At 36.5% G+C, this 27,370-nt stretch overlaps 1 protein-coding gene across 2 annotated transcripts; it reads left to right on the top strand.

Moving 5' to 3' along the window:
* Positions 1-26,591, top strand: RASSF9 (Ras association domain family member 9). 2 transcript variants are annotated; one of them, XM_066183340.1, is made up of 2 exons: positions 1-243; positions 22,813-26,591. In XM_066183340.1, the coding sequence occupies exons 1-2, from the start codon at positions 197-199 to the stop codon at positions 24,086-24,088; spliced, it is 1,323 nt and encodes a 440-aa protein (XP_066039437.1). In that variant the 5' UTR covers positions 1-196; the 3' UTR covers positions 24,089-26,591. The 2 variants fall into 2 exon arrangements, with proteins under 2 accessions (XP_066039437.1, XP_066039438.1); XM_066183341.1 differs by lacking the exon at positions 1-243 and adding an exon at positions 301-837.
* Positions 26,592-27,370: the final 779 nt, after the last annotated feature.

The following is a 27,370-nucleotide window of genomic DNA, read 5'->3' as shown; positions in this document are numbered from 1 at the left end:
TCCAAAGGTGCAGCAGCAGCAGCAGCAGCAGCAGCAACAAGCTGGAGTTCAAAGTTAGCAGTAAATTGCACAACTTCCAGCTCATCGCTACGCTTGGTGACTATTAACAAGCTGGAAGGCGCTCAGGCAAAAAAATAGGGGAGAAGGGAACACCCTCGAATTGTTTGGGGATCGCTTATGTTATGCCGCTGGGATCATGGCTCCTTTTGGAAGGAATTTATTAAAAACCCGGCATAAAAACAGGTAAAGTGCGTGGGTATGTGGGGGAAAAGGTAGGGCGCTATGGGATGAATTACTTTTTAAACTTTTTCTTTGGTTCAGGGGGCAGGATGTGTTATGCTCACCATGCCGTTCCCGGTAGCTGAACTCCGGGGCTCACCTGCGAGCGGGAGCCGGGCCGGGGGAGCGGAGGGGAGAGGGCCGGCGTGTGCCCAACGAAAGGGGCTTTTCCCTTGCTCCGTTCCCCCGGACCTGCCGTGCCCCACTTCGCTCTGACTCTTTTTACTCCTGGGCAATATTTTCCATGAGCGGGACGTATCTCTTCCGGACTTGGAACCTTCCCCGGCTAAACGCAGGCAGTGCCCCGCGCTGGGAAGGTGAAGCTCGCCGGGGCCGGGAGAACCGGCTGCAGCCCCGGCTTTCGCGTCCCGTCGGCGGCCAGGAGGAACCCAGAGCTCTTCCCTCGCCCCAGGAGAGAACTCCCCGAGTTTCTCAGGGAAGGGCCGGGCTCCGGGCCCCGCGCCTTAGCCCCGTTGCCCTGGGAGGTTGACCGGCAGCCTGCAGTTCCTTCGGATCTAACTCGTTCCTTATCTTGTCCGCTGGCTGTCAGCCTGGGAGGTAGGAGAGCATCGAGCTCTCAGCGTGGGAAGGGGGCGGGGGGGGGGGTGGAATATGTTTGGATTTTTTTAGCCTTTAGTCCGGGATTGACTTGTAGTGTATATTCTTCTTCTTCTTCTTTTTTTTTTTTTTTTTTTTTTTTTTTTTTTTTTTCTTCTTCTTCTGAGAAAATTCTTTAGAGGGATTGCTGTGTTCCTGGGTTCTGCTGCTGCGAAGTTTCTTTATGGGGACTTTGCCCCTTTCGCTGTACATGCTTCCACATGCCCCACTCACGAGCTGCAAAAAAAGAGAAAGAGGGTTATGTAATCATATCAGGTGCTAGGGTGGTACCAGATTTTTAAGAGTAAATTTGCTTGGACCCTATGGAATGAAGTGGCTGAGCTCATCTAACTAAAACTGAACAGAAACAGGACACTGAAATTTTGCCTCAGTGAGAAACTCTAAAATCGCTTGTAATCTCATCCCTGTTTCGCCTAGTACTCTTCACTGAGATTTAGTTTATATTTAAAAGAAGGCAAAGGATGGGGAATATAATTGAACTCTAAATAGTCTTGTAAAAATGTCCCATTTCTTTTCCATGCTTGGCTTTTGGTTTTGACATTTGACATACTGAAAATTATTTGGGGCAGGCTTTGTTGGGATTATGGAAAAATATTAGGTTAGCATATTACATGGAATATAAATAAGAAAGATTGTAACAGTCAATGTTTAAAAATTGGTTACTATTTTAGAATATTAATATTGTAGTTTACTGATTAAACAGCATATTTTGCTGACGTGTCTGAAAACAGTAAAACTTTGATACAGTTCTCATGTGGCCATTTTTTGTTTAGAAGATCTAGAAAGGTGGATATGAACTTTTCTGTGAAATTGCTTTCACGTAGAGCTGGAAATTTATTACTCCTTAAGTAGAAGTTTTGTTCCCGCTATCACTTACCTGAATAAGCATTAAATCACAAAGCATAGTTCCACTGTGTTCAGCAGTGAAACTGTTTCTCTCTTGGGTATTTACAATATCTTCACACTAATTGCATCAATCTCACTATGTTTGCTGATGTAACATTTTATTCCTCAGGAAAAGAAAGTCATAATCCAAAGCTTTAAATAGGCAATAAAAATTAAAATACCAAAGGAACCATTACTGTGAACATCTAGGACTTTCTATTCATTTTATCCTCACATCCCCAAAAATAAATTAATGCCTCTAATGGCTGAGAGGCTTTGTGGCAATAAGAAGAGGCTGTGTGACCACAGAAATGTAAGGGGAAGGGATCAAGAACAAAACAAACTGCATACTTCTTAAGATGTGTTATTATCTATCCAGATACTTAAATTTCTGCATATTTAATGTTAGCTTTGATACTGAATTTTGAGAATTAAACTTTGCTTAAGCAGTTAGTAAAATGATTTTGCAGTATGATTGAAGAGCTGTGTAATAATTGTTTCTCATTTTAATTATATCTTGGTGAACTCATTTGAAACCTTGAGAAGTGAGCTTAAAATCCTTACTGTGCTTAGACCGGTAGCTGGAGAGTCAGAACTTGTGGCTCACTACTTTGTAACTACCTGTAAAGAAGAACCAAAAAGAGTCATACAGAAATGTCTATCTTTAACCTGCTGCTTTTTTTTAAAATAGGCTTAGTGCTCATTAACATTTCTTGGAAACTCATCTTTTTCCTTTTTTTCTGGGAGTTCTTAATGACCATTTGCTACATGCAAATATAACTCCTGAAAGTTGTAAGATAAGCAAATGAGGAATAAAAATCTATGTTTATATGGGGACATAAACCTAAGTTGAGGCAGCAGGGCTAGGTGGAAGAAGAGCCAGAAGGAAAATGAAGGCGTTACAGTCATTTGCTCAGATAACAAGATGACACCACTGTAATTAGTTCTTGTCTTGCAGCATTGCCCAGAGGTTCCAGATCAGGGCCCTGTTTAATAGTAGGGTTTTCACATCCAGATTGTAAATTGTCAGTCTCTGCCCCTAAGACCTCAGAGTTTAAACAAAGAGTTTAACTGAGTCTCTGTGTGAGCAAGAGGTAAGGGATGTTGTTCATTATGCCATGAGGCTTTGGAGAAAGAAACTGAGATTAAACCTCAAGAAGACGAAACCTGTGCTGAACTACTGTTAGTATTTAGAAGATCTTCAGTCAGTATTACTCTCTTAGGCTGCTGAAGTGTCCCTCATACAGAGACAGCACAAAGCCTATGTAGCCAATAGATCGCTTAAGCCCTGGTTTGATTTCAGGGGAGTGGCATCCAGGATTGTGACCCCAACATATGTTTCTTGGCAAGAAAGACAATAGTGATATTTTGATATCTTTTCCAAGAGCTAAAAGTACTTTTTACACTATGTTTTTCCTTCCGTGTGACAACCAGAAGTAATCACAGTCCCCAGAATGTGTATGTGCTTGTCGCTATGTCCCCAGGAGAACAATACTTTCAAGACACCCCACCCACTTACAAACCCAAAGTGCGCAGTAGGGACAGGTTGTACCCTCTGAGGCAACAAAGGCAAAATGAAAGTTTCCTGCAGGACTAAAGCTCTGCAACTTGAATGAACTCAAGGGGATTTTTTTTTTTTTAATGCAAATCTCTTAAAGAGACTTACTTGGAGAGTGAGAGGAATGCTCAGCTCACATCACACTTCAGAGCTGTAGTGAGGGCTGGAAATGCTTAGCTGAAGGTGAAGGAAAAGTCACTGAGTTATTTGCTCATAAGGTCTAGAATTGTTCTAACACATTGATCTGCACGGAGACAAAACACCTCCCTATCCAAATACGAGAAATACAGAACATATAGACTTGCAGTGTTCAGGTACCAGGGTTTCACATTGTTTTTGATTTCCTGGTTGCTAAGCAGAACAGGAAATGCTGCACTGATTTTTAGTAGAATTAAGACTTCTCTGCTCTTGGGTGCTACATTCGATCACTTTTTAAAATGAGTGCTTATGTTTATTTAAATACTTCAGGGGTATCTGGATCTATGTCATAATGAGAAAACTGACCTGGTTGCTATTTCTTTCATTGAGACCACTTCCTTGGGTTTTTTCACATGAGCCTTAAACAAAATCGTTGAATCACTACTGTTTCATTTGTGTTGCATCTGGGATACCGAAAGGGAGAGGGTATGGATAATCCATCTTGATGCTGTGGGGCTGTCCTGTTATGATCAACACCTTGAGAAATACATTTTACCAGTGTACTTCATGCTGGTCATATGTTTGCTACAAAAGTTTGTGCCCTCTGTTGGCATGCAACAATTTTAAAAACAGAGTAGTGTTTACTTTTGTGTTACAAATATGTTAATATTTAAATGTGTTCACTGATTTTGCTTTTCCTTCCTGTATTCTTTCTTTTACGGTTTACTATTTTGCACTATTTTCCACTTTTACTCACTGCCACAAGAGTTAGTGTTTCTCTGTAGGAGGGAAAGAATTACTTTGCCTACTCTTTAATTCTGTCTTTCTTTAATCAGCTCATCTCTGTTCAGAGGTAGAAAGATTGAATGGAGATACCTTGTCTATCTTAGGGATATAAGAGGGAGTTCTTCCTGTCCTGACAGTCAGAGGCCCCTCCCCAGTGAGAGACACATTCATTTATTCTCTCAGTTTATATATTACAGTGCAGGGTAGGGAATTAGATTAGAGACTTCATCTATCTGATACTGACCTAGCATTTCCATGACCCCTCCCTTTCTCCCTCCCTCCAGTAGTTTCTCATTGCATCTAGTTAGCCCAGTGATTTGTGTATTGCTCTGAACATCTCTTCTGCTCTACCTACGGTTGAGTACACTGCTGTGCGTTTTAAACCTTGATGAAGTAAAACTGAAAATGCTCAGCATGGAAGTTTGGACTGGTAAAGCTCTTGGAGATCAGCTGCTTGTCTGAATGAACTGTGTGTGACCCACACTGTAAGTCTCATGGGATCATGTGAGATGTCTAATACTTCTCTTGGATGAGCACACCCGGATAAAAGTCTATATGAAGCTATAAGAGTGCTTTTTGATACAAGACTACGAGGTTTTTGGTATGTATGTTGGAGGGGGTAGATAAACATTTTAGAATTGGTGGTGCTGCCTGTGTTAAATTTTTAGATTGAGAAGATGGTGCTTGTTTGGTAATGGTAGAAGGCATTCTTTTACATTTTTTTTCTCACTTTTCCCTGAGTGTGAGATGTATTAGTGAACTATCAAAGAAGTTGTTCCTTTTTGACATAGACTTCATACATTATAATTTATTTTCTGGTCTGGCTTGGAAGCTTTGTCTCAGGGGTCAAAATGGTTGCATACATTTTCTAATAATCTTTGTTCATATTTGTTCACTTTCAGGAAGAGCTTTTCATCTAGCAAAACACTAACCTTATTTCTAAAGAGTTAATTATCTACTATGCCAGGAGGGCAGGCAGTAATTTCATCCTGAAGGAGTAAATAAAATGAGTAATGGAAGTGTAATATTACACCATCTAAGAACATGACTTAGATTAAATTGAATTTAATCTGAAACACTAGTATAGTGTAGAGTCAGACTGAGACATTTCAGACAAAACTCCCATTTTTTTAGCAGTAGAGTAAAAAGAGGGAAAATCTTGCTAGTCAGTGGTCATTTCATATTTTGCTGTTGAAAAACTAGTATTGTGCATGAAGAAAGACACATTGCTAAATATGTAATTAATTCAGTAGACAGAAGTAAGTTTTCAGAGTTGGGCATTTTTTAAAATTCTGTTGACTTTTTATTAAAGTCATTGATAATCACAGAGTAGTACCTCCTGATTTACCTATGCTCAGAAAAACTTCTTTGTTTGTTTTATGCTATTAATAATAACAGTTTAAAACTCTGGTCTGCAACACTATTATTTGAAAACATTAACATCTCATATGCTGTACAAGCCTTAATTAGTTCATCCAGCTTCTATATTTAGTGTGTTGGTAAATCCTTATTAATAGTGACAGAAAGGATGATGCAATATAAAAATGTTAGGACCACGCATTAAGTGAAGCCTAGAACTGAATGTTGGACGTGCTGGTACCCAGTGGTGTGCAAAGGTAACTGGGTTATTATTGGCACTTCTGTTCTCTTCCATATTATGATACTCTCGAGATGATGACTTTCTGTCTTCCTCTGCAGATTGTTTCCATGCTAGCAATTGCTCAGGTATCACACAGGACTAAACAGATAAGAGAGGTTCAGGAGGCCTTGTCCAAAATAATGCTTTTTTGAATACATTTCTGGAACTTGACTCAAATAGGCTCCAGGATTAACCACATTGACTTTTCCTGGTTTGACCTAGCCAGAAATACACTTAGGGTGCAGAGGTGTTGCAATAGTGATAGCGATACCTCACACTTACTTAGTTTTCTTAGTTTCTAAGCTTACTTAGTTTTCCTTAACAGTAATTTAGGTGTTAATATTTACGTGCCTCAGGAAAATAAGTAGGACATGACTAGACAGTGTAAAATGTGTAGAAGTGCAAAGTGTTAAAGCCAGTTAGTGGGAGGGGTATGAATTAAATCTATGAGTTCTTTTTTTCTGGTTCTTATACAGTCTACTAAACCTAGATGCCATGCAGGAAAGTGAGACTACACTGTGGATTGTTTAAGTTTGATTTTATATGATATTTCTGAGGAATTTTTCAATGGTCTGAAATTTTCCGTAATGTTAAAAATGTCTTGTAAGGAGTGTTTTAATGTCCCAGAAAGAGAAATAAATAAAGAAATTCCATGAGCATCTTAATGTATTTGGAGGTGGTTTTGTGAAGTGAACTAAGGAAAAGAAAATTACCTGTAGAAACTTAAAAAAAACAGAAAGGAAGATTCTTGATGGTAATGATAATAAAGTTGTCATGTAATTGTATTTTTGATGCTATGAAACCCAAGTCTTGATGCCATGTGGAAATGAGCAAAAGGCATCAAACTTGAAAGAAAAGAATTCTTGTGCCTGTTTGACACACCTCTCATGAACTTTATTTATACCATTTATTTAAAGATGTTTCTCTTTCACCAACTTTCTTGTTTCATTCTCACTCCCATCTGTCTGAGTGCATTTTTGCCTCTGTTAGTTAGATGGTTCCTAGACATGCATTTTTGAGCATCAGCATTAGAAAAAGCCAGGTCATCTTGGAGGTGATGTAAACCTCTGGGTTGTGGTTGTTTTTTTATGATATTTTTCCACATTAATTAGTAAGTTGCAGAATAATCATAGGAGAAAAACATGTTTATAGAGATGGTGGTTGCTGTGAATATAATTTATAAATTTTTTTATATCAAGTGTCTAAATCATGAATCTGTTTAAGTTACTATCTTTATTTTTCATCCTATTTGCTCTCTTTCATTGATGTAAAGAGTTCTGAGTTACGAATTTCCCATCATAATGATAAATGTAATCATCTCTATTGAAAAGCAGAATAATTTATTTTTCCTCCTTTTAATAACACAAAAATATTGAAGCTTGAAGAAAATATGAAAAAGCAAAATATTCTCATATTCAAGGACCAAATCAGGTTTATGAAAATTTAATAATCTATAAGACCTTTGTTTTGGTCAGGTATAAATATGTTTACCTTAATTTAGCTTGTAAGGGTGTATGACCTCACTGGAATAATGCAGTTGAATGAAGACTACTAATTTTTGAGAGAGTCTGCCCTTGGGTCTCGAACATGCAATTTGCTTTGTGTTAATAAATTCCATCATCCATGTAGAACATCTTACTTTGCTTTCCCCAACCTCTTTCAATTCAAAGGAATTTCTACAGAGGATATTTTCCATTGTGAAAGCACTTTTAAGATACAACATTTTTCAGAGCAACAGTCGGGACACTGTTTTGATGACATAAAGTATACCTCATTTGCCATAAGAAGTTATTAGATTTTGCTCACTGGTCAAAGAGTGGTTTAGTGATATTTATAAACATGGGATCTTTTGCTGATTACATTCATCTGCTGATGTTTTGGTTGGTAAGATGACGTTCTGAACTGTTGTTTTGTTTGGATGTTAGCTGTTGACAGGCTTTCTCTGGACTGATTGCTAAGGCACTGGGTATACTTTTTAAACTTGATTATTGCCTGTATCTCTCAGGGCCACTTTGTTGTTAATATCCTGCTTTACAGAAAAACCCTGCACAAATTCAGTTTTCTAACAACAATTTAGGATTGGTATTGACTTTACTGCACTTTCCCAGACTCCTGGCACTTTAAGGATTAGGTAGATAGCTAATAGTGTTTGTTTACCTATGGAAGTCCCCACAGGTGTAAGACAAAGATCTAAGTTATTTTTGGAACTTCAGTTGTGGATGGTCGCAGTACTTTTGCTGACACTCATATTGCTCCTGAGATTCAAGTACACAGTAAAACACAAATGTCAAGCTCCATCTTACTCTACTTGAGCCACTGAAAATTTAGGTATTTAGTAATCTAAGTACTCTTTGTAGTTAATGGATACATCTAAACACTTCTGGAGGGCAATTCATTCAGTCTTAGACAGGCTGTCAGTATGGGATTAGTCACCTTTTTGGAGGTGCCTATTTTATGCCACTGATTACAGAGGAAGGTCAGTAAATTATCTTTGACTGCACATCTACATTTTTAAATAGCTTAAGGTAGATGATATGAACTCCACCCAATCGCTTTTCATGGAGCATGCTCAGATTTGTAGAGCATGTTATTAACCATCTTTTGCACCACTCATTTCAGAAATTAAAAAGGGAAACATGAATGGAGAGGTGAATTACAGGTAGATAATGTATGGTTAAGGGAGAACCATCCCTATAGCATGGATGTCTTTCCTGACCCTGCCACAAAATTCCTATCTAGTTTTGGGCAAGACACATAAACCACAGTTTACAGAACTGGTTCTTCACGGTGTGTTCCTCATTTGCTAATTCAGTGTCCTGTAAGCTCTTTTACATAAGGGCTGAGCAAAGGAAGTTTATGGATGTCTTACTTTGCACATCTATGGATATCAATTCAGTTAGACAGAGTGGGAATTTAAATGAGTGGATAGCTTTGATTTGTAAAAGTGAGTTCTTTCCCTACAAGAGTATGTGGAGATAAATTCAGTAATGTCAACCTGAAAAGCAACTGAATATCTGATGGTAAAGGACATATGTCAAAATTTAAATTTTGAAGTGTTCTGTAAAAAGGGTTGTACCATACCTAGGAGAAAAGATACAAATAAAAATGCACATGTATTGAACAAATGTGAGTAACAAGGGCTAGTTTTATGAAGGTGCCTAAATGTAATTCCAGTCACCTAAGTCAATTTTTAAGAACTTCAGTTGTTTAAATTCTGGCTGGTAGCATTCCCCAGCCACCTGTACTCCTATCATGTCTTACACTGGCCCTGAACACCATGCAATTTGTGCTTCCCTCATTATGAACTTTTCAGGAAAGTCTTGTGAAGTTATTCTAAACTGATATTCTCTTAGTATTTCATGTTGACACTGCTTCATTTAGTGCTGGCTTAAGTTACAGTAAGGCAGATAAGGACAAGGATTAGTTTTGAAAGCTTCAGTGAGAGAAGGGAATCAGGTTTTGGGTTGCTATTCTAATTAATATTTCTTTTTCTTTTTTTTTTTTTTTAATGCAATGAACAATGAACATTTGAACATGACCTAACAGCATCTGAGTCCTTCCCTTTTGTTCATGTTTATGACTGCTTTAGGTCAGTTCCTGCTGAACTAGCTGGTGTCAGCAAATCCCTTAGGATTTAGGAGTTCAACTATTCTGTAGTACTTTCTGTGGAAGATGAGACGTCCAAGTGAGCATTATGAATTTCAGCAGCAAGGAAGATACCTGAAAGTTATAACATTCAATGTCTGCAATGCCTCAGTACCTTCTGTGTCTCTGACAAAACTGAGTGCTGTCTCTTACGTGCATTTAAGTGAGGCAAGTGATCAGTGTAGCAGAGAATGAATCTTCCTGTGGACACACTGAATCAAATTAACTTTTGTTGAACTAAGTACCATGGAAATCTTGAACAACAATGTCTGAAATTTTTCAGTACTTGGATGCATGTTAGACATATTTTTTTGTGCTAAAGCATTTGTGCCTGGTAGGCATATAGTCAGTATAAAAATGCATTTATGACAGCTTGTGTTGGATGTGATCACAGAATGCATATGTATAGCTCATAAGATATACTGTCACATACATACAATAAAATATATTACAACTCCCAAATCATGGTATATATAAACAATACATGCAGAAATAGCCACTTCTGTAGATTGCATCTTTATGCATCTACATATTACAAACCTGAGTACGCACCAGCCTGTCAGAAATGACAAACAGAATGTGCACATGTCACAGAAGAAAGCTAAATTTGTGTATTTCTCCCAACATTACAGAGCTGTTCACATGGCAGAGGGAACTTTGCCTTCACCCAGCTGTCACTGTGGTAACCACTCAGCTTATGAAGTACTTTGTTAAAAGGCCTTTTTATCCTCCCTGAGCTATGAAGCCATCTGAATTGCTCAAATGTTGAAAGGATCCCCACCTGCAAAGACATTTGGATATGTGAAATAAAGAAACATAGGATTAATTTGAATGTTGACTCAGTCTGACTTTCTGTGAACTAATGACAACAAGTAGTTTGAAATGTCTTTCTGGTGTCACAGGTTGCTTGGCATAATCATTATCCTGCCTTAGATGTGTCTCACAAAACTAGCACCATTATTTCTTGGGCCTGCCTTGGTTCTTGGTCACAGTCATGTAACCATGCTTAGCTTCAGCTGTGCACACTGCAGATTTTTGGCCTATACCTGCTCTCCCTGTTCCTCACAATTCTTTTGCCAGGAGTTACCACCTTTTCAGCTGCATTAAATTTTTGAAGTTTCTTCCTAAACTGTTTAATCATATTTGGATGGCAATCTTAGATGGCTTAACAAGGCTTTTTATCTTTATGGCTTAATTCGTCATGTCTCATTGGAGATCAGACAAGAAGCTCAGCTCCAGGGTGAGAGTTGTGATGGACAACTGACATGGTTATGGGCCTTTTCATATGGACCCAGCTGGAAGCACATTATCTGAACCCATTATGTCTGTCATAGAACATGTTCTGGGCTTTAGTCATAATTGTTCAAATATTTTAGGATTCACATGCCTTTTTATCTGAATCATATGGAATGTCTTTCCTCTGCAGTCAGCATCCTTCATCTTCTTTCAGCTAAAAATTGTGGGGAGGAGGGCTACTGGTCACCATTCTCTGTATCTCTCTCTTGTCTACACTTTTCTTCTTTGCATTAATCTCATAAATTTCCCATTAGTGTTGGTAATCTTTATGATGCAGCTTTAAACTTGCTTCCAGACAGCAATTCATCCATTTTTGCCTTCCCTATCTGTATTGCTTAGCTGGCTGGAGCTAGTTTTGCAATCTCCTATGCCCTCTTTAAGCATATCCATTGCTTGGGAAGAGCACAGTTGGTAAGGTTAACATTTCATTTGTTCAGTAGCTTTTTCAGAGCAGATGTGGTTGTATTTCAGAGACCCTATCAGCCTGTGGCTGGCTAACTACATATTGAAGCATTCATTGATAGGCAATTTTAGAAAATTACTTGAAAGCATAAGCTGCAGATATCTCTCAGTCTGACAATGGGCAGTAAAAATGCTTCAGGTTTCTTTTTAAAAAAATTATGTCCACTCTTCTTGTTAGAATAATTATGTATCTAGTACTCAATTTAGCTCTTTAGAATGAACATTTATATGAGTCCACTTCATTATCCTTTTTCCTTTCAGCTATCCAAATACTGTAAGTAATGGAACACATTTGTCACTGAATTGTCTTTCAGATAGTTTGAGGGAGAAATTAAAAAAAAAAAAGAAAAGAAAGAATTGATTGCAAATTAAGTCTTGATAGAATATCCTTTGAGGTGATATTTTTCAAAATTATTTAATGAAAGCAAATGAAATGAGAAAGATCATACAATATCGTTTCAGAGTGGAGTGGTTCATTCTAAAATTTATTTCATTACGTATAGGAGAATATTAAAGCCCATCCTGCCTTTCTCACTCCTAGCAAACTGTAGAGAGAGACTCAAACTGGATTTTATGATATACAAAAAAGCTGTGTTGACAAATCATTAGATTTTAAGAAGTTAGGAAAGATTAATGATTGGTGAAGTTGTTGAACAGCTCTAAAGGCTTGCCATTGCACAAAGAGCAGTCCTAAGCCCCCTTTCCAGGCTCCTGGCCATCCTCTGTCATTCCCTTTGCATTGCTGCTATCCTTGCCTGACACCACAGAACTCAAGTGAGTATTTTTTTTTATTTTGTTTCCTGAGCCTGAGTTTAACCTTAGGATTGGCAAAAAGAAACCGAGTCCATCTAGATATTCCATCCATTATGAATGAGAAGAGCACCTGTCTCACAAGGTGTCACCAGGAGCAGAGAAGAGGTGCAAAACATCTAAGGGTTCATAAGAAGGTTACCATCCCAGCCTCCTTCAGATCAGGGAGTATTGGAAAAATAGCACGAAGTCTTGTTATTTCCTTGTCTGTATCTCATTCCATTATTTAACTTGCCTTATTATCATCTGTCTACATATGGTGCGCTTTGTTCATGTTTTGGCAGCTCAGATGCAACCTCAGAATACTTTGTTTGTTTCTTCACTGGGCAAAATGTCAACAAAGGCAAGGGAGGGAAACAGTCCACTTTTACCTTTCAACAAAAGCTGAACTGAATTTCATGGAACCACAAAAAAAGGGAAAAAACAAAACCAAACAAAAAACCCCTTCATACTCTCAATGCTTGGAATTCCCCTCACTTCTTTGATCTCAAAAGCTCATAAACAACCAGGGTGCTTCTAAAAGGCAGTTATAAAAATTCTAATGGGAGAAGTTAGTTAACACAAATTTCTATTAACTGTAACAGCAAATCGTTTAGGAGCTTTTGTTCCAAATGAGCTATAAATTATTCTGCTTCCTCTATACTACTGAAAATGATGGAGTTTTAAACACATTCTGTACATTATTAATAGGAACTCCATAAAACTTGCATAGTGTAACCAGTGCTTAAATATGTGTAGACACTTAAATTAGACCCAGGAGCCATTTAAAGAATTGTATTTTTGCAATATTGCAAAATTCTCGTGGTAGATGAAAAGTACCAGTGGCATTTTCATTTGTTCACTAGTGAGAACTACCCACTACTCAAAATCAAGATGTAGCATTTACTGTATTGATATTTCTAAACTTCTCATGTTGCTTATTAACACTGAGGAATTTGAAAATGCCGGTCTTCCCATCCCCCCATCATGATCTAAAGAATCACTATCACTGAACATGTCAGTGTTTGTTTTGGCTCTGGAGTTTTTCCTGGATCTTCCATTTGTGTGTAACAGCTGCTTCCTCAGTAGCAGTTGCAATATACACATCAAAGCATGTTTTTCCAGTAAAGTAAATTGTTGATGTTACTGTTACTCATCTTGGAAAATATTTTTGTGGACAACTAGTTCTCTTCTTTTCTCAAACCTTCACCTCCACTCTCTCAGGTTACTGCAAATACAATCCTGGTATGATAAACGTGTTACCTGTCATGACATTTTGTGTACACGCCACACTTGCTGGAATTCCAAACATTTTTTTGACTAATATTCGCTTGCCAACCTCATGACTTTGACTATACGATGGAGAAATGATGATTAGTCTGACAGGAAGGCAGATTTAAAGCAGATGTAATTTATAGAGAATGTGTGCCCTTAGGGGTAGAGGAAAATTTCAGGGGTAAGACAGAAGGAAAGGGCAGTTGCAAATGCAGTCTCCACTGCATTTGCTCTTGCCTTTGCAAGTGCAGCCTTTGCACTTGCCTGTAGATTAAGTGATTGGAAGTGTAAACATGATATAGGGCAGAGCTGATAAGTGAAGGGGAGGACCTAGTAAATTTTTGGTCAGCTTTGCTGAACCTCTGCACTTGGCCCTTGCAAATGAGGTTTTGCAAAATAATATTAGCCATTGTAGCAAAGACAGAGTCTTGTCATTATTAAATAGAGCAGCAGGGGAGTGTTCAGGTTAATCCATCATAACTATCACTCTTATCTAGGGAACGAGGTGTACAATTCCTCTCACAATATTTCTTGCTTCTGTCTTTCTCTTAGTGCGATATCCTGAGTTAGTGCAATTTCTCGGCTTATTTTCTATGGAGTAAAAACTCTGCTATCTGTCCACTTAACAGATGATAGGACTATTACTGTCAGCCCTTGTTGGTCCTTCTTGTGTCAGCCCTTGTTGGTCCTTCTTGATGGCTGCTTTAGTTCCCTTTTTATCTGTTTTAAGCCCTGTCAGGGCTTTTTTTCCTTTTTTTTATTTTTCTTAACAAAAGGTCCCTGTTCAGACACCTGTTGCCAAGCAGTACAGTTATTAGAATGAAGCACATGATTTGCCATGGGATTTTTACCAAAGTCTGATTTTCTTTCCCATTTCAAGTCAGCAGCAGTCTGGTGTGAATGATTTATCTGCAGTTAAATAATTATCAGAATTATTTTCTTTAAACTGTCATATGGTTTCTTTAAACTGTCGTTATGGTTTTATTCCATAAAAAAATAATAATACTATCCTATAGCAATTCAAAGTTATTCCACTGAAATTTGTCATAGAGCACTAACATAGTTTAAAGTGTTAGGTGAACAGAAATTTCAACCACAGATCATTGCTGAATTATATGTATACTATTTTGTACGGTAGATAAGGTGATGGCATTTCTCTGCAGAAGAGATGAAGAACCTACTTATAGTTTTCTGTACATAAATTTTAATTCATATAGGACATAATTAGCAACAGCTGTTGCTAATTAGAATGCTTCATAAAGCCTTCCTGACAGTATGGGCAACTTGTTGAATTAGGAATTTATGCCTTTAAAACACCCAGAAAAATGAACATTAAATTTATCCCAGGAAAAAAAAAAAAGTGTTGTAACTAGCTAGTTATAAAAATAGACTTTCTTTAAATTGTATTCTTTTTTCAAATATCTGAAATATTTCAATTAGAGCATCCAAATTACTGTGTATATGTGTATATTTGAAAAATATCACATGGCTCACAAGATGCCTAATTTTCTTTTATTTTTAGTAAATGTCTATGTACATTTCTGTAAAGGCAGAAGTTTTATCACAGAGCAAGATGAAATGGATACAGAAGCAGATGGTAGAGAGAAATTTATTTCTCTCTATAAATAATAATTATTTTGTTTTCAGAATTTCTGTGGTATTCTTTTCAAGTCTTCCTGCAGTATTGGGACTACACTGATTATCTGTGTTGAGAGCTTTATTCTCACAGTTAAGTACTAGTTCTGCCTTGCCATGATACCTTTCAGGTGACCTTTTCCCTGACTTTCATGTGATGCAAAAGGGAAGCAGAAACAAGTTTCTGACATGTCATGTATGGAATTTCTGTGTCCTACATGACATGGATATTAACTGTGCCTCCAATAATATTGTTTTCAGGGACTTGTGAAGGGCAATAGGTATGCAGTTAGTTGATAGGCTCACTTGAATCCCTGAGGCTTTGGAGTAATTCCAGCTTCATTGGGTAGTGAGAGAGTAGCTACTTCCTCATTGCTGCCCTTAGGAAACTCAGAAGTGTGTAATGTACTTAGGCAGGAGGCATACCAAGTATGAGATTTGGCCTTTATTGCGTTTTGAATAACTTTATAGAAGGGGACAGAAAGTTAAGAGTAAAGGTGGTTTAAATGTGGATAGTCTGAATAAACTTAATATGGACTTTCTATTTATTCCTGAAAGGCTGAAATAGTTCTGACCCTAGCTTTCATATGGTCTGTATATTCGCCATACCTTTAATGTTTAAACTCACTTTCAAAAATCTCTTTGGATCAAATTAAGTTAGTTTCTTCCACACAAGAGCTGCAACACATGGCCCCAATAGCTTTACCTTTTTTGCAAATTTCACAGATAAAAATGACAAAAAGCCAACATATGTTTTGATATTTTCTTTTATAATGATCATCTATTGTCTCATACATGCGTACACACATATATGGTAATATGGTGAGATTTTGAAAAAGGAAAAAAAATCAATATATACAATAAAATCAATAATACAATAAAAACAATACAAGCAGAGTTATCTAAATGGTATGTGATGATGTATGTATTTTCTATGCTTGAACTTCATATTTGGTTATTGACTTCATATTAGGTCAGAGATCAGGTAGGAACAGTATTCCCACACCATTTCCACAAATCATTGAACATTAGGAAAAGGGTCTTCACTGAGGGTGGGGTTGGGTATGAGAACAGTCTCTCCAAGGAGTTGGTCATGGCACCAAGCCTGTCAGAGCTCAAGGAGCTTCTTGATGATGCTCTTAGTAATATGATTTAATCTTAGATAGCTCTGTGAGGAGCAGGGTGTTAGAGTCAATGATCGTTATGAGTCCCTTTCAGTTTGAGATATTCTGTGATTCTGTGGCTGACATTACCCCTTAATACCCTGAAATGTAAGAGTCACTGATATCACAGGCTCTCAAATTACATGTAGCATGTGCTACAAATGAAGGCCATTTGTGTCAAGTAGGTATCCCTGTAATATTGGCTTCTTATAATTTCCAGCAAGTAAATATAATTAAAAACCATCACATTTTTGATTGGTAGTCAGTCTTATCTTTGATGATAGTTATAGCTCAGTTCTAAGAGATAACAGAGATTTAATAATCTTGGCACTGACATAAAAAGGTTTTTAGAAAATGCATGAAAACTAGCCAAGTGCTCTCAGGGCCCTTGTGCATGGTAGAAGCATCTGTGGGTGTTGGGCAAAGAAAAGACCGTAGCAAAAATACATACTTCCTAAAAGGCATATTTATGTGCCCCAGCAGATGCTCAAAGACCAGCCCCTTGAAAACACTAGATTATTAAATGTTTAGTGTCTCTTGTTTTCCCAGGATGATACATGCCATGGTGTCACAACATTTTCAAAGGAGAGCAAGTGGCTCAGTCAGTTAATCGGGTTGTCTGGGAGGTTGTTCCCTGCTGTGCAGAGTGGCAGGTGGGAGGCATGACACAGAACCTCGTGCTGAGGAGCTAACGTAGGGACTGCTAGCAACACTGGGAGCAGAGCCGTTCCTGGGTCTCCCTGTAAGTGTTAAGTTTCTTAATGGACTCTAGGAAAGCACCTAGATGGCATACCCTGAATCTCTTGGCAAGGGCTTCACTGCAAGGAGGCAGTAGGCAGCAGCAAGATTGTCTTGGAGCCTTTTTGTCTTCTCCATTGAAGAAAGTGAATTGTTCTGGGTGGTATCTTGGCATAATGTAGGGGTTTGCTTAGAAGTTTGCAATCATTTTAATTATCCTTTGGGGAGGTCAGGGCAGCAGCATACCTACATACCTACATACTCTGGTCAGCTGAGGACCCCATCACAGCAGTCTGTCAATTATAAAACGCAATTATCATCTCATTTGTTGTAGATTAGACTGTATGTTCTACTGAGAGGGTTTAGGCTGTCATAGAATAAAACATGATTTTCCAAAAAAATTGATGAAAAGATGACTAAGATATTTTACACAAATGGCTTTCTAGCATGAGCTCTTTGGTGGTAAATTTATAAATTATTAAGAATTCTGTACATTTTCAAGAAAAAGGTTAGTGTATTACTTGGTGTGCAATCTATTTTCACCAACTGACATTTATTTCATATAAATAATTTCAACGAAGTAATTTATATGAAATAATAAAGAGAAGAGGGAAGAGGCAACTAGTAAAATTTTTGGTCATAAGCATAATCTCAGGTTTGAATCCCTTTCCTAAGTATTTTTCAGTTAATCAGTTTGATTTGTCGTTGCAGAGGGTATGTCAAGAAATATGGTAATATTGAAAAAGGAGTTAATTTGGGGGGGGGGGGGAGAGTAGTCTAGAAACAATTTATTGCAGTGAAGGAAGACAAGGTTTTTATCTATGCCTTTTTTCTAAAAAAAGACAAAATATTCTTTTAGAGTCCATTATATTTCAGAAACACTGCATTAAGTTGCTAACAATATGATATCGAAGTGATCTAGTCCCAAAATAATGTTTGCAGAAATGAGACAAGAAAAAGAGGCATCTTGTACACATGAAGGTGAAATTCTAAAAAGTAGGGGGATCCCTTTATTTGATTGGAATGGTTGGTTGTAAAACTGATATATTAGATATTTAGGGAGATTGTTTCAGGAAGGCAAAGAATTATGTTTGTTACATATATTTTTTGGCCAGACATACCTTAAAGTCAGTGAATATCAAAAGTGCTGCTTCCAGCATGTAAGCCATCTCATATTTTGACTTTGTGTGACATAAGTAAATGTTTTTGTTTTGTCTATACGTTGCTGGAATGTATTACCTTCCCTTAGGCCTGAAGAATAAATTAACAAATTATATATCTGACACACAACAATCAGTTTGTGCTGATGTAATTAAGACTGTGTGAGGTCTTGAGCATGATTGGGATGGGGTTTTGGGTCATCTTGAAGAGAAACAAGGAGCAGAAGGCATAAAAATAGCAATCAAATCTAGCAAACAAATAGATTGGAAACATACTTTTGACCATTATTGAGTTAAAATTCCCATCTGTTCCTAAGTAATTAGTGCCTTTGTAAAAAAAAAAAATAGACTTCCATGTTATCGTTATCATCAAGACTTTATAATCTTAGATGTATAAGGAGATATATAAGTAGAACATTTCAGTGATCAATTCAAAGAAAGAGAATTCAAGACAGAACAGAAAGCTTCAAAGCCTGTTTTTGGCAGCACTGATTTTTGAAAACGTTTAAGTTGCCTTGCTAGTTTTGAAGAAATTGTTATTTTGGTCTTTAGGAAACTCAAACATTTAAGCTGGAAACACACTTTGGTTGTTACACTCATATTAACTACTAGGTTATTAGAAATGCTAGTTCTTTTGTGCCCTTTACCAAACTGCAGGACACAAAATTCAAGGAACCTGTAAATATGAGGTTGCCTCTCTGTTAAGATGACTGTTTAAAAGCAGATTTGTTCCTGAATATTATATAACTTTCAGTATTGCATTTCAGAAAAAAAAAAAAAAATCCTGTCAATGACCAAAATTTATTCAAGACCTCTTTCTTAGTATTAAAATAAAAATGATGGATTTACTTTAAAATTACTGGCTAAATTGAACAGTTCAGGTCTAAACTAAGTTGAGAATTTATGATATGTAGGTCCCACATTTAGTTGTCTGTACTAAATCAACCATTGCTGTAACCATTTTTGTTACATTTCTCTAAAATAAACCAGAATCTGGATTAATCTCACCTGAATGAATTTGATTGGATTAATCTAACCTGATTTTAGCTACTTGAAAGTGAGGTATTTGATTGAAGGTGGCCACGGAGGTCTTTTGTAGTTAATGGAAGAGAGAAATAGCTTCCTCTGATGATTATTCCTAATAATCAAAGATGGGCTAGGCAGTAGGGAATCTTCTTGGAGGTCTTCTCTCTTCTTTTGTTGAAGAGGAATTTTGATGGTAAATTTATACTGAAATTGTAACTTACAGATGAGTTCCAGTTCATAAATGCAGTATGTACTCCTCACTTTATGAGGAATGCACAGTTTAACAAAAGATATTACCTAGTATGGCATCTTCTTGCATCCTAAAAGCCAGTTTTTAGTAATTGTTATTCTGTGACTGACACAATCATGCTTCATTTTTGTTTGGAACTACCTGAAATAACTATGAAAAAATAATTATACAGTAAATTTTACTTAAAAGGTCCATGGTAAGTTTCCAGTTTACCATTTTTAGTGGAAGATAATATTGAACCACTTTTGATATTTTAGAATATATTAGAATTCCATGGCAATATAAGCTTAAAAATGTCTGGCTAATTCTTTTTGGTTAGAAGTAAAGATCAAAAATTGAGTGAAGTGACTGAATAAAAATTAAGATAATATATATTGGGGCAAAGACACAGAAAAATTAAAGAAAGAATTTGTACTTTGCCATGCTTGACCCAAGAATTAAAGAGATGTTCAGAATTTTTTTTTAATTTCTTCTCTCCTTTTCTGTAAAATGTGACAATATAATTAAAAGAGGTTGGGTACATACATTATATATATATATATATATATATTTGTAGATACTTATTTTCATGTATAAGATACTTAATTTCTTTGTGTACCTGCATGTACATAGATTATCCAATTGTGCTGCTAATAGTTATATACCATAGGCAAAGTAAAGTACTATCCTTCCCCAAGAAAGCTGAATGTAAAGTCTGGGCAGACACATGCATCATAACTGAAAAAGTTACAGGAAGTGATAAACAACTAGAAAAGGGTTGAAAACAGTGATTTAAAGATGTTATTTTTTACATCCATATCATTTTCAGGGATGCTGTAGAGATTGCTTTACAATATACAGTGTGTTTCCATCAGAAGTTTGCTTAACTCCTGCTGAACTCTGTGGGAATTCAGTATAAAAAAGTACAGTAAAAGTATTTATCAGTACAGTAATGATGGCATGTTTAGGGGTCTGCAGATTTATCTGAATATTTGCTAAAAGAACAGAGAGAAACTGGCTTAATAAGAAAACTTTAAAGGAGCCAGGAGGAGAAGAGACAGTAGGCTTCTGCTTAATCCACTTAGCAAGTTACATACTGAAAATAACGACTAGGAGAAAATATGCCAATCAAACAAAAACAAGGAAAAAAGAAAAGAATTTTGATTTGAAAAGAAGTTGCTTAAGACACTCAGAAGAATTCTAGAAGAGATGACATTCATTTTCTAAAATGTATTTCTTGATTGCAAAAGAAATCAGGAAAGATACAGCCTGAATTTACTGCCTCAGACTCCCCAATATAGTATTTCTTATATTTTATGCTTTTTTTTCCCAGTACTTTTATACATTTAAATTCAATGACTGATAATATATTTTTAAATTAATTATTTAGGTATCACTAGTGAACATAGTATGAGACAGTATATTTTTCATGATTCATTTTGCATAATTTTATGCATAATAAATGATTTGTTGCTTTTTTTTCTTTGCATATCTGTAGTGAAAAGCAATTACTGAGCTAGTCACACCTGACTTATGTTGTAACTGGTTATTTACGTGAATTTCACTTAACTGCCAATCTGTCAACAGAAAAAAATACAGTATCCTGCAAATTGTAAATCTCAGAGGACTTACAGATACTGACTTTTCAGCATGTAATATATTTCACAGTAATGCCATTTAGTCTAATATCACTCTCCATTCCTCCCTCCTCCTCCCCCCTTAGACTTGGATATTACTATTTATTTGAGCCACTTTGCCATTTTATGTGTCTGTGAAATGTGCTTTTTTATTTTGAGAAGTAGCCTATGAAAACATTATTAACTTTTTGAGCACCAGTTTCAAAAAATAATTATTGTAAAATGCTGGTCTGTGAGGGGGAGCTATTTGAGAGGGAACATGATGCTATTACTCAGAGTCATCTACCAAAACACACATTTTACAGAGAATGTTCCAAGACCTGAAGCAATGTAGTTGGGCAGAGCTCTCCTGTGCAATAATACTAATAAACTTACTCTTGTCAGTTTTATTAGTATTCATTTGCAGTTTCCTTTCTTTTAAGAATTTTTGCCTCCTGGTCAGTGTGGCACCCAGAGCTGAGTCAATCATAGTTCAATTTATTGGATTGCAGTGTGTCTGTCATGTTGTGTAATAATTAAGAAAAAAGAACAAGCTGGATTGCTTTACTAATCATAGGGTGTAACCATAATTAAGCCAAATAAAACTCCATACTTACTACAACTAAGACTAAAAAAGTTCTCTGAATAAGTAGTCCTAGATAGAAACAAATGTTGTATTTCACCCTTTGAATATGGTCTGAATAGTTATTTTCCTTTTCAAGCTTTCTCTGTCACACTAGGTTAAACCTCATTCATTCAAATTAACTGCAAGAGATACCAGAAAATCCAAAGACATTTTTCCTTAGGGAATTTACTGTTTTATCATTTTATGCAAGAGGTCAAATCATCAGGTCTGGGCAAGAAGAAAACTATTCAAGTGGAGTCTTGAGGACAGAAATATCCAGGCAACTTTGCCAGCATCGGCCCAGAGCAGCCCAGGACCAGATGGGGGCAAACTGAAGAATTAGCTGTAAAATGAACTTCTACGTTTGGTCAACTGAATTGCTGTCTAGGCACTAGTGATTGTACCAGAGCTACAGGAGCCATAGTGGGATCTCAGACACCTGGAGTATTTCAGTGTATAAGGAGGTACCAGATTGATAGCCCATTCATTGTAATTCATAAACTAACAAGTAAATAAACAACTAAATAACTTTTTTTTCCTTTTCTTGCATTTCTGTATTATTTTAAATAACAAAATAAAATGCAGACCCATGTATGTGTTCTCTTGCAGCTGGTATTCTTTGACAACTCCCTGGAATTCAGGATATTTGGTGCTTCAGGAAGTGCAAAAAAAATTTTTGAGACTTATAAGTGAAGAAAAAAGAAGGGAAACAATTGTTTTTATGCTTGTGTGGGTGCAGGTGTGGCAGAAGAGCTATGGATTTATCCTATTGTTGGATTCATTGGTGGTGTTCTGTCATCTTTCCTCAGTCCATCTATGTTCAGTGCATTCTTCCCTTCAGAAGCAATTTCTAAGAGCTTAGAAATATCTGTGCAGTCTTTGTAATGAGAGAAAATATGAAGATCCAAAAGCTATGCTGTCCTAGGACAGTCTGAAAATGTGATGCAGATTGCCAAACTTGTCATTGATTGTTAATACTCTCTTACTATGTATGCAAAACCAAGGTTTGATAAAAGACATTTTTTGTGAGAATCTCATACAGCTGGACTAGTGGTAATATTAAATAACTAGTCAATTAAAGCTGTTTCTAAATCCAAAGACATTTCTTCACGCGGTTTAAGCAAGTATATTGTCTTGTACAACAATACTGGAGTTTTTTATAGTGTTAGTCATATCAGAATTATAGTAATTATTCATACTGTCTCTGCCACTGATATGTAATTTATACCTGGTCTCTTCTTCTTTTCCAGATCTCCCAGCAAGGACATGGCTTCAAATGAAAGAGAGATTGTGGTTTGGGTTTGCCAGGAGGAGAAGATTGTATGTGGCCTGACGAAGCGCACAACTTGCTCAGAAGTGATTCAAGCACTGCTTGAGGAACATCAGACAACATTTGGAGAGAAAAAGGTCCTTTTTGGAAAACCTAGTGATTACTGCATTGTCGAAAAATGGAGAGGTTCGGAGCGAGTACTGCCTCCCTTGACAAAGATTCTGAGACTTTGGAAGGCCTGGGGGGAAGAGCAAGCTAATTTGCATTTTGTATTGGTAAAGTCAGATGCTTTCCTCTCGTTTCCATTGTGGAAGACAGCTGAAGCCAAGGTAGTACAAAATGTAGAAAAGCAGTGGGACCTCAGTCCAGCAAACTACATGAAGATGTTGCCAATAGACAAGCAAAAAAAAATTGTGAGGAAGACTTTCCGGAAACTGGCCAAGCTTAAGCAGGACAGCGTTCAACAAGAGAGAGATAATATGGAGACACTGATTCATCTGATCATTTCTCAAGATCATACCATTCATCAACAAGTCCTTAGAATGAAGGAACTAGATATGGAAATTGAAAAATGTGAAGCAAAATTCCATCTAGATCGTGTGGCAAATGATGGAGAAAATTACGTGCAGGACTCCTATTTAATGGTCAATACAAGTGAATCTGAGCAGCAAGGGAGTAGGCCAGATGATCAAAAAGAGATGCATGACTATTTGAGCAAAAGTGAGGGAATTGTACAGGTTGAAGAGAGACTGAAACATCACAAACAATTAATAGAGAACCTGTGTGCTGAAATTGAAAGAGAAGTGCATGGTATATGCATGGAAAAAATTGGAGAGGATGTTCACACAGAAGGAGCAGGTAATGCTGAACTGGAAACCTCAGATTTGGAAAGTGTAAAATATGAGCTGGAAAAAAGTATGAAAGATGGTCTGAGAATCAACTCATACCTGAGCTGCATACAGAAAGAACTTACATACAGAGACTCACTCCTTCAAAAGAAGGAAAAAGAATATGAACTTCTTACAGAAGAATTTAATTTACTACATGTTAAAGACAACATTGAAACTAGGCTTCAGTCAAATGAAGAGCCATCCAAGGGCAGTGGCATCTCAAGTAACAGCATTGCTGTTCCTGACTTTGTTCATAGAGTGACTAATCTGGACATAAACGATACAGACTCTGACACTGGAATCAGCTCTACACACAGTCAGGACTCTGAAATAACTGCAGGGGACATGGTACTCTTGTCAACATAGTTAAAAACAGTTACACATTTTTAAAAAAGTTATTTTGGAGGATATTTATAAGAATTAGTAAACCTGTTGTCTTGAAAGTTAAGCCCTTCAAGGTATTAAAGCTGTGACACTGCTTTAGCAAAGTAAAGAGTGTCTATTTATGTCCTTAATAGTATATTTATGCTAGAATGCTATGTGGTAGAATGGGTTAACTGGTAATAGGAGCAAAGTTGTTGGCTTTGCTACATCAAACACATTGTTTGACAACACACCGTTTAGACTTTGCAATGTTGATACTCGTGAAGTGGGAGCATTCTGACTGGCTTGGACCAAAAGTTTGGAGATTTCATATCCTTTGGTGTTTGGGTCCTCTCCTGCATCTCCCTGACTTTATAGGAACATGAAGTAGAGACTAGAGAAAGCAAGACCAAGAGCTTGATTTTGTGTTGTTACATTAGCTTTATGCAGATGGAGTTTCCTTGCTATGAAGCTGCTGTAAAAAATTATATAATTGAGCATTTAATCTGTTTTAAAAATAGTTTTATGATAATGTAGAACAGAGGAAATATATTTGCATTTATGCTGTATTTTTAAATTTAGTTTATATATAATATCAGGATGATATTTTTAAAAACTCCTAAGTCCCATTTTAAAAATTACATTCCACACATGGGTTTTTAATTTTGATTCTCTTTCAGCAGCTTTTGTCTGCTTTTAAGATCCTTAAACCCCCTACTTATCTGCTGTTACCCTGTAGTTGCCCCAGTGATGTTTAAGTCCACAGAGTTCCTGCCAGCAGGCATGTCAGAACTGCTTAGTCCTGCTTGTTCGAGACGCTCAAATCCCAGCCTCACACCTAACCCTGGGGGCATTTTCAACAAGACTTTCTCCTGCCTATCTCATCGGTTGGATTCAGTGTCTTAAGCCTCCTGAAATCATGACTACCAAAATAAGCATAACAGAAGCAACAGGTTCCTACCAGACATTTTAGTCTCTGGCTAGACACTGTTTCCCAATAGCCAGCTAGCAACTATTTTCATACAACAAGTAGGTTTTCAAATCCCATCTCATACTGTTTTGGAGCAAGAAACTGTAAATCCTACTTCCTCACTGAGGACTTTGGGACACAGATAAAACTCATCCACTTTAAATAGTTAATAAAATATTGGGCTCCAGGTAAGATAAAAAAATAAAACAAGAAATAAAGAAAAAGAAAAAAAAAAGTAATAAAAAACATGAGAATTTTACAACTATGTGGTTAAGTCAATTTTTTTTTCATTTAGGATGCAGTAGTTTATCTCAAACCCTTCTCCAGCATATTGCTGGAAGTCCAAAACAAAGCTGTAGAATTCAGTTGTCTCAGTTAACAAACAAGATTTCTAACTCTGTTCTAGAGGCTCTTTTAATAGACAGCACATGCATAATTTCTGGGTTGCCATGTTCATATTTTGCAGATCAATCTGTTTAATACTTCTGATTAAAATAATTGAATGGAGAAATAATTACAGTATTTCTGAATAGAGTTCAGTTCTGCAAAATTCAAAGCAATCCTGGAATTGACAGCCTACAAAGTAAATAAATGGACAGTACTTAGAAGGTGTAAATGTAAAATTCTTTCAGATACACTGCTTTCTTTTTCTATAATTTTCTTCTCCTAAGTGTCTGTCAATCATGTGTTTTCTAAAATGGCCAAAGTGCTAGGATTGCTGATTAGCACACATTTAATGCAGGAAAAGAAAAAAAAAAAAAAAGGAAAAAAAAAAAAAAAAAAAAAAAAAAAAAAAAAAAAAGAAAAAAGAGAAAAGCCAAAAAAAACCTCCAAACCCAAAAAACAAAACAGAAGACTTTTCTCAAAGGAAAATTTTTGTGGTTTATTTCTTGTGGGTTTTTTCCTAATCCTGGATATTATAAATAGCTTCTCTTTCAGCAAATGTGCTTTTTGCCTTAATATATTTTGTGTTGTATTTTTTTCATACAATGTTATTTGAATGCCTCAGTAATAGTGTGTAATATTTAGACTCATCAGCTCCTGATGGAAACACATGTATGAAATATATTATCTTATCTTTGTAATAATTTATTAACGCAACTCTGCATGTTTTGACCTCTGTGGTATCACTCTGAAAAGTACTTAAGCCCAGAGCTCTGAATGCTGAGAATAGACTAATGTATTCTTTGAGTTCTTGTGAGTTTAGTTACCAATAGCTACAATTTCTATTGAGTCATTTTTTTATATGTAAATACTTGGAGGATAGAGAATTAAAACAGAGTAATATACACAGCTGTCCAGGCTAGTACAAAACCCTTTGGGGGGAAAAATTAATTTCCACTCTTACTGTACCAGATTTATTTTGCTCATAGGAGCTTGTGCGGATTCTCTCAGCTGATTTTTATCCACACTTGGTGGTTGATTGTACCTCCCCTGCAACTTGTAGATCTTAAGAGTATTGCTGTGTTTTAAGAAGAAAATAGGAAAAATAGGTTGAGAGAGGGTGTTTCTTAAAAAATAAAACAATAGTAAAAATCCGATGTTTTGAAGCATTTATTTGAGGTTTATACTTTGATATCTCAAATAAACATTTTTCCTTTTAGAATTTGGAATGTACTAGATGATTAAAGACTGTGTGCACTCTTTGCTGTTTATCTGCCTCTACACTTTCCACATATTTGTTTGACCTGGTTTTAGGATGCTAAAAGTATTCTTTATGAACCTTTATGCTCCTTACTTCCGCCTTTGTCACAGCTATCTACAATTTATTTTAGTTTAAAATTCCCATAACTTAAAATACACAATAAAAACCTTTGGATCATTTCCTGTCATTCCATTAAGGCAGCTGACATACCCATCTTCAAATTTGGTTTTATTTTATAATATTTTACATGGACTATGGAACACTTACTGCCAAGATCAAATAAGTCCTGCATAACAGGACATACTAATTCTACCCAGGGAGGGGAAATGTGAAATTTCAAAGTAAAATGAAAGAAAAAATCAGAAGGGTGGTTATTTCACAGAGTTATAAAATTATTTGAGTTGGAAGGGACCTTAAAGATCATCTTGTTCAACTCCCTGCCATGAGTAGGGATGCCTTTCATTACACCAGGTTCTACAAAGGTTGCATCCAGCTTGGCCTTGAACATTTTCAGGGATGGGGTATACCCAGCTTCTCTGGACAACCTGTTCCAGTGTCTCAACACTATTACAGTAAAGAATTTCTTCCTAGTATCTAATGGAAACCTAACTTCTTACAGTATGAATTCACACCTCCTTATCCTGTCACTATGTGCCCTTGTAAAAAGTCC

This window comes from Chamaea fasciata, unplaced genomic scaffold, assembly GCF_029207755.1.
Source record: "Chamaea fasciata isolate MVZ Bird 193981 ecotype frontalis unplaced genomic scaffold, bChaFas1.0.hap1 SCAF_5, whole genome shotgun sequence".
Lineage (NCBI taxonomy): Eukaryota > Metazoa > Chordata > Aves > Passeriformes > Sylviidae > Chamaea > Chamaea fasciata.
Note: the sequence above shows the minus strand (reverse complement) of the source record. Positions and strands in the feature narration are given on the sequence as shown.

What these genes read in the sequence shown, in the direction of transcription:
- RASSF9 (XM_066183340.1), top strand. Translation starts at nt 197, where the DNA reads ATGGCTCCTTTTGGAAGGAATTTATTAAAAACCCGGCATAAAAACAG. An exon ending in AAAACCCGGCATAAAAACAG is followed by an intron (nt 244 to 22,812) that starts GTAAAGTGCGTG and finishes CTTCTTTTCCAG; the next exon opens with ATCTCCCAGCAAGGACATGG.